Source organism: Etheostoma spectabile, chromosome 7 (genome assembly GCF_008692095.1).
Source record: "Etheostoma spectabile isolate EspeVRDwgs_2016 chromosome 7, UIUC_Espe_1.0, whole genome shotgun sequence".
In the NCBI taxonomy this organism is placed as follows: domain Eukaryota; kingdom Metazoa; phylum Chordata; class Actinopteri; order Perciformes; family Percidae; genus Etheostoma; species Etheostoma spectabile.
The window spans coordinates 21308224-21316727 of record NC_045739.1 but is presented as its reverse complement, the minus strand read 5'-3'; the positions used below and the strand labels follow the sequence as shown (position 1 = coordinate 21316727).

At 42.2% G+C, this 8504-nt stretch overlaps 1 protein-coding gene across 1 annotated transcript in view; it reads left to right on the top strand.

Annotated features, from left to right (window-relative positions):
* The window catches only part of klhdc8b (kelch domain containing 8B), a 147913-nt gene that overhangs the window by 22675 nt on the left and 116734 nt on the right, over positions 1-8504 (top strand). The window contains exon 2 of the mRNA XM_032519795.1: positions 6671-8061. Coding sequence (XP_032375686.1) covers positions 7671-8061 — 391 coding nt within the window. The 5' untranslated portion in view covers positions 6671-7670. The remainder of the gene's footprint in view (positions 1-6670; positions 8062-8504) is intronic.

Sequence of the window (8504 nt, the reverse complement as noted above, 5' to 3'; positions counted from 1 at the left end):
CCAAAATCGGGGACTGTCCCCGGAAACCGGGGACGTCTGGTCACCCTATTGTAGCAGTGTTTTGCCATTGAGAATGAGCTAGCATGTGCTACGGCTAGCCACCTTGTCTCGGCTAGTGACGTAGAAAGCTGTGCAGATTCTGAACAGCTCACCCGGAGACTGAAGGCAGAGGACATTCAGAAACTCGTATGTCAGTCAAAACAGTATGGGTAGTTTTTTTTTACATGTGTGTGGAAGCACCAGAGACACAAATTAACATCCCAAATCCCAGAAAAAGTGATTTTTTTTTTTCATAATATGGGCACTTTATATACAGGGCAAGCCTAGCTATTATATTATCGTAGATGAGAAGTGTCACTCATCCTCCTTTTCTTGTTGCTGTCATTGGGTGTCATGTTTGAATGAGTGAGGACCAACACGTAATTTGTAAACTAATCTGAACACAACCCATGCCTAATCCTGATTTAATCCCTTAATTAGGCCTGCATGATTAATCGTTATCAAATCTCAATCTCGATTCACCCTGTTCATGATTTAATAACTTTTAATTTATTTCATTTATTTTTTAATTTCTTTAAAAAAAAAGTAATGACTTTGATTCTCATTTAATTGTACAAGCCGATTGCATCACAAATGCTTCTACTTTCCTCTGTGAGTTTTAAACAGACGGTAAAAAGCGCTGCAATGCTCTTCCTTCTCTTCATTGAACGTTTCCAGGCTTGTGGTGATGCACAATGTGCTACAGGTGCCACAAAATGGCAGAGAATTGTGATATCAATTCTAAGCTAAAGAAATTGTGATTCATATTTTTCCCCGAATCGTGCAGGCCTACCCTTAATAGTTCCACCCATTTCACAGCTCCATTGTGACATGGTGAAATCTACTTTTTTTTTTTAGGTTAGGCTTCTCAGGATAAAAACTAAAATCAAAGCACAGAGCGGAGTGGTAGCGAAGGGCAAACCAAGAAAATCTAAAGACATACACTGGATATATATGCTTGCTAAATTGGAAACTTTGCTAACTAATAACTTGAAGTCAATATTTTTTATGAAACGGCGTCATGCAACAATCCTATTTTACTGTTGAAGATGCAGCTCTCATCTGTACTGCTGTGAGAATGATTTGCATATCTTTAATATACAAATCTTGTTCTTTTGTTTTCTTTATTGATTTCAACTGACAAGCCACCGCTCCCTCAAGTACAAATACCAGCTGATACCTTTGAAATGAGATTTTGTTATTGACATTCTGCACTAATTGTCAGTGGGGCTGGGGGGTGTGGGGGGGCATGAGTGACAATGCATGTGCTGCATTTGTCATTCAAAGTCTGAATGTAGCTGCCTTTTACAGCATCCACAGTGTTATTTATGCATTTACTTACTCAGTGATTGATATTCACATCATTCACAAGGCATTAATTAAAGATTCACCTTGATTCCCATTAGAATGTGAGGAAATTCAATTGAGAACATGACCGGGGTAAAGATGCCAATCAAATCACTGGGAGCATTTCTTACCAGCGTTTAGATTTTTAGCAATTATAATCCATCATTATCTCAGCATCAGGGTAATCTCTGTCATTCTTTCCCCCAAGAACCTTTTTGTTATCTTCCTCCTCATCGTCTGCACAGCTTCATCCACCATTACTTATTCATGAAATGCTACATAAACATCTAATATGACTAAAAGACAGTAAAAGCACATTTTTACATCAACATGAGACACTGCAATTTTCATTGCCCCTGTCCCAGATTTACTCGAAGAGAATTCACTTGTTTTAGAGTGTGATCTCATCACCTCATCGGCTAAGTTAAATTGTCTTCTTTAAAATGTCCAAATTAGCAGAAAAGATCTCTCTCGCTCTGAGCCATTCCCACGATGTGAATATGCAATTAAAGCAAATGAATGTTGTTAGCATTTTTCACAACAGATTAAAGAGACTGCTGACATAATTGGAGACTAAAAAACACTCATGATGGGTTTGAATGTAAGAGACATTAGGGGCAGAAAAATAGATGTTTTTCTTTCTGTTGGTGGAATTGCAAAGATCTCCAAATGCTACGCATCATTGATGTCTGTTTTGTCTCAATAGCAGTCAGCTGCTTTTGCCTCAGTAAGTGCAATCCATTTGGTTGATTGTTATTTAAATTAAATGGCAAAAACACAGTGCCAAACAGGTGTTACTCCTTGGCTACCAACCATCTCCATGGTTATTGTATTGTTCTGTCAGTTGTTCGACAAAAGCAGTTAAACATTTTTTTTTTTACTTGAAAGCCGACACCACAGGTGTCATTTGTGTGTTTGAAAAGTGCAGCTTTTTTGTTACTGCCATGATTTATTGTAGCAGAGCTTAACATTTGACCTTACTTTCATGGTGTTAAAGAAGAAACTGAAGTTTTTTTTACCAAGCGGAAAACCTCCGGTGACATTAAAAGATGCTTGTCAACTCTTTTAAATCATTATTGAGTTCCAAATGATGTTTATGCAAAGTCGCTGTTTCAAAAGCTACAGGGACCTGGTCCTTATTGTAAAATAAGCTGTTTAAGTACAGTTGATTCATAGCTTGTTGGTGATTATTGTGCACTAAGTAATCAGTCTATAGGCCTATGTTAGCGCTCAAATGTTTGTATTGACAATGGGATTCCGTCTACACCTGGATACATTTAGTTTGAATAGTTTGAACACTCAGTGGTGACTGCCAGATTTGTTCTTCTAATCTCCCAGATGATGTTGCTAGTATTTGACGTATTTATTACTTTATAAATCAGCAGTTTCAGCTATCAGTTGCATCAGCCTAATGACTTTTGTAGACAAATACTGTAAGTATCCCCAGGAGGCTTTTTGGCAGTATAGCACTGATGTTCCTGTTGTCTCATGGGAGAACTCCCGGCAGATGATTACAGTGAATTTCCTATGTTAGTAGAGACCCTTGGGCCAACGTGTACATAGTCCCTCCCAACAATTATGCTTTATTTCAGTAAGCTAGTCCCTGGATAACAGTAAAAGTCCTATTTTGGTTCTACGCTAAAAAAAAGACTTGGGAGTGCCTGCTGTAGTCTATGGAGACGTCACTCTGTGACTCTGTAGACTCTTGTTAATTTGATGTTCTTAACAGATGCTTAAGGTAATGTTTTTACATACTCTGATCAGTTGTGCATCTGAAAATCAATGAGCCTATCTTCCACCCTCATTTCACGCACAAAACAGAATACCTTTGTGACTGTATCAGATGTTGATGAAGTGGCTTTTTGGTATCTCAGGCTAATTTACTCATAATTAGCCGTCAGACAGATTAGGGTCCCACAGTGTTTGGATTATATCGAGCCTTTATACATTCATCAGCCCATTATTCTATTCCCATGGTAGTGTGGTGCACTTGATTCTATAGGCCTTTTTGGGCATTTACAGATTTCTGAAGTGTTCATTGAATGTAAGGCTTCTGTTGGCAAGATTTGGATATTCAGGGTCCAAGTGGGACTCCTTTTCACCTCTAGAGTATCATGGTGCAGACTGTAGCCTCTTTCACACATGCACCTTGAGACCTCTAAAAATAGCGAGGATTTTGAAACCTAAAGCCGGGGTCTGGGGTCCTCCACAATAAACATCTATTTTGTGTCGTGCATTCTGGTGACTTTTAAAGAATGAAAATAACAAAATGATAAGTATACTACAACAACCTTTTTATGTCAAATACTTTTAATTTCGTTTTTGGTGCATGTCCCTGGTTCAGCAGAGTACCAGGAGGAGGAAGGGAAGCCAGGCTGTAGGCTATGTGCATGCCAGGGACCCAGAGCCATCTTTCCTCACTGGCCCACAAACCTTTGGGTCCTGGATGCCTAAGCATTGAGGAACGGAAGGCTCATGGTCTCGGGTAGATAGCTGGGTACCCTGCCACGGCGGAGGAAGGCAAGCTGAGTCCCTCCGACCCCCGAGGCACCCTGCTAGAGAACATATGCATGCGTAAAGGCTGTCAGCCCAGAGACGAGTTGTCCAGCAGCAGCCGCGCCAAACTCATAATGGCCCGATGGGGAAGTGTCAACAGGGGGGAAACCATAGAGATGTTGGGCTTATACACACTGTACGATGCCAGAAACCTGCTCTGGTTCGTTGGAATTTCTTTAAACCAATCACAATTGTCTTGAGCAGTGCTAAGCGCGGGACGCAGGTACAGGTACAAAATAGCCTCGGGAAGGAACTTTTGGTTTTGGTGGAGCCTGTGCATGTGAGCTCTGGAATTAAAATGGCTGCCGAGTGTTTGATGAGAACTATACTAAAAAACACAAAGAAAGCAGAAGGTGAGGGACATATGGCCAAGGATGAGGTACGTCCGGCTGTCCTGTTGTGTGCTTCATGTGTGAAAGCGCAACTTTGGACAAATTATATTGAATTGATGGACTTCTACTGTTTATACTGTATGTACACCACTGCCAATGACGCTATACAAAAAAAGACCTAATCATGCATTAAGTTGGTCATTTTGTAAAACGGTTTCATTTGATAGATTTGAACATTTACACATTTTCTAGGTACAATTTAACTTCAGGATCTCTAAAGAGTGATACAGCAGTAAATATTCTCCATTTTTCCCTTCCACTAGGAGGTTGATTCCCTGCACTGTGCAGTTATTGTCAGCATGTGTTGCTAGTAGGGACAGAGCACCCCAGGGCGTCTTGGTCACATCTGCCATTCACGCTCTAACACGGCACCATTCACAGCTGATAACCAGAACGTATAATAATCTCTAGCAGCTGAGCACTGGGAGAACGGTGTGTACTCTGCCTGGCATCAGGGGATGATTGTTAATCAAAGTTAAAATCCAGGACATCCTTTTCATATGCTTGTATAAAGTTGTTGTGTTGCCACTGTATCTTACACACTTTTTACACTTACACAAACTATACGGCTTGCAGTTGTTTAATTTTTGGCCTGAAAATCTAGCCACACAGCGCTCCTCTTCCTCTCTGCCAATCTTCTGCTCCATCTCCGTCCTGCTTGTGTGCGTGTGGGGCTGGCCGCCGACGGTCCTGGCGGCTCGCTTGTTTGTTTGTTGCTGAGTCACATGATGGTACAACATCAAATCACATGAAGGGGGAGGAGGAAAAAAGTGTGCCTGTTCTGCGATGTGACAAGAGCGGCACTTTAAACTGCAGCAGTGCATACTGGAGAGAAAGTGAAACTAAAGTAATGATCCCATTACACTGGTATTGATCAATATCGATACCAACCATGGTATCAATATATTCGATATTTGGAGCAAATCCGCCCACCATTACCCAAGACTAAAAGAAGTGTACACTCCTGTTGTTGGAAACCAACAAACAAAAACAAATTTAGGAGTGTCAGTAGTCGCATAATATAATAATAAAGCAGAGAATTGCCTGCTCAAGACATGAATTTTTCTACTAAAGCTACTGAACTGTATAAGTTACAGAGTGAAAAAGTGTCTATACAGATCCTTCATTAATATGTAAATACAGCCACACATACAGTACATACATGCAGGTATGGACATACACCAACCTCTGCTGTCTGTCGTCCCCATTTGTCTTTCCCTGTCACTTGTAGAAGGTCAGTTTGTCCACAGTGCTCAGGCCACTACAGTAATTGGGACAACGAAGAAGAGATCATTAATTACGAATATATAGTTTTTATAAATGTATAGTGTAGAGTGTGAGCTGGAAGATTAGGGACAGCAGAGGAGACTCTGAGGAACACAGAGATATAGGCTATTGTGTCACTTCATTTCACTCCTCTCACCTGCTAAATGTCAATTCTTGTCAGTCCTCAGGTCACAGTGTGCTTGCCTCCTGCTGTGTCTACTGTATGACACACAAACACACACACACACACACACACACACACCACACCCACAACCACACACACACACACACACACACACACACACACACACACACACACACACACACACACACACACACAGCCAGACTTATCATTTCTGTCAACAGTATAATTGTGATTCTGATTACAACATACTGTGATTTGAACGTGGCACTAGCATGTTGATAGCTGACAGGATTACTTTGTATTCTGAGTTAGTCAGAAGCAGACAGAACATGCTATGAAATCAGCCAAGGGATTTGTGACTTCCACATATACTTTACAGATTTTGTTTGACACTAATGTCATCAATCAACACAATTCAAATCACAATTTCAGTATAAAAAAGATAAAACAATCTGCTCTACTAATGGATAATGTGTTTTATATGGATAAGGGAGACTGTCAAAGTTCAGTTGATGAAGTTGCCTTGCAAACTCAAAATCGTGAATTTGTAACTAATTGGGTAGGTACAAGTATGGAACTCATCTCTTTCATATTTTGTAACAGCATGCGTTGCATGGCGGCCACTTGGAGAGCAGTTGGTCAAGGCCGCACCCTCAGCCTCCACCTGCCCCCCCCCCCCCCCCCCCCCCCTCTCCTCCGCAAAAGCTGAAATGGCACATACTAAGGAAAGCTCATTGACTGGCTGTAGTGGCTGTAATTCTGCACCAAAGCTGAATTCTGGGAAAGAGACTTCAGATATGGTATTATGGGACCGCTAAGGCAATTATAAAAGCACCATGTCATGGGACATTTAAGATTTGTCATTCTAGATCTTAATTTATACTCCAAGCCCTCGTCTAACCCTGTGTTGTCTTTTTTTTTCCAGGCTGGAACCCACCGAGGGGCCCTCATCCTCTCCGAAGCGACCACGAAGCTACGAGACACACAGTTCACAAGGCCCCAGCGTCTCACAGCGAGTCACAGAACAACGCTCCAGGATTTGAAATTCTAGTTTAATTAAGGGAAGATTTTTTTCTTCTTTTTTTTAATACAAGAAGGTCTTGCAGTCATTACACTCCTGTAGAGTTTTCATCTAAAGACGTTGGTTCATTTATAAAAGTTTTTTTTTTCCCCTGTGGGCTTTATCACCAGGGTGCAAATAGAACTGCCGAGCTGCAGCTGAAGGGGAATTTTAGCCCTAATTAATTCTCTTTTGGTTTAAAGGTATACAAGTCTCTGCCATAAAGGCTTTCATTTGGATTATCAGGGCACTAGTGAAGGTCAGTGTTTAACTCTCTCTCCTCTCGGGTCTTTGATCCAGTGCCACCTCCTCCTTCACTCCTGACTTTGAGGTTTTTGTGGGATTAAACATTAAGCCCTAGGACACCCTCTTCAAGCTTTTTTTTGTTGACCAGGGATATACTCAAGCCAAAATTTAACCAAAATAACCTCCCAGCAGGATGCAGTGAAGGAGAAAGGAATAGAGAGAATTGAAGGGCAGATGGCTTCGCTGCTCAAAAACACCAACAGCCAGATGAATAAAACATTTGAATAAAGAGGGAGCTGTGACATCTGGCTGAGGAGTGAGTTAGACACTCTCCTCATTCCCTCGCTCTTTCTTTTTACCCTTTCTGTCCATCTTTCACACACTAGCATCCCTATCTTTGTCACTCCCCTCCTTTTTATTCATTTCTTTTTGGGACGCAGGGGTTCAGGCAGTCACTCAAACAGACAGAAACAAGCTTGTGCCTCTGCTTGTTTCTTTTGCTCTCGCTCAGTTTAGTTCCACCTTTGCAAGCTCCCCTCACTCCATCCTCTGCCCCTTCCTCTTCCTCCTCCCTGGCGTGGTGTGTGATGCGGTGTCCCCTCCTCTCTGTCCTGGAGACATGCCTGTGCAGGAGATGGCGGTGAGTCCTGTCAAGTCCCTGTACTGGGAGCAGTTCCCCCCCATGTCGCAGCGCCGTGTCTACTGCACTCCCGTCTACCACGAAGGCCTGCTCTACGTGCTGGGGGGCTGTAGCGAGACGGGCGCGCCCCTGGATAGCGTTGAGGTCCTGGATGTGGAGAGCCAGACGTGGAGCCAGCTGCCACCGCTGCCCACTGCGCGGGCGGGGGCCTCGGCCGTGGCCTTGGGGGGCCAGGTGATGGTGCTGGGGGGAATGAACCAGCAGCAGACCCCGCTGGCGTCCGTGGAGATGTACCACCCCGACGAGGGCAAATGGGAGACGAAGGCCAGCCTGGGTCAGCCGTCTATGGGAGTCACAGCTGTGGAGAAAGGTAAGAAAGTTGGAATGCTTTTTATACCAAATGTGCGATGTTGTTAATGAAAAGTGCACAGATTACATTTTTTTTACGATTGCTATGACGATTTTTTTCAATACTTTTAAAAACTTTTCTAAACTCTTAACACAGTTAGTACAGACAGCAACGTCTGTCTGTGTAAGCTATACAATTAAGACATTTCTTGTTGCTTTGAAGCAAAATGCAACAAATTTAAAATGCCGGCACGTCTTTTACAAACAAGCTCAACCAAGACCAAAATAATGGATTTTTACTGACAAATTTGCAAGTGCTTTTCCACTGTATGTCAGAACAGACATCAGGTTCTAAACCTAACTTATAGGCTAAAGTCAAAGTGAACAGCTCTTTGTATATTGAAACACAAATATATCCCCTGCATTTTACAGTATTCCATTGTTACTGTAAATGAGAGAAACAGC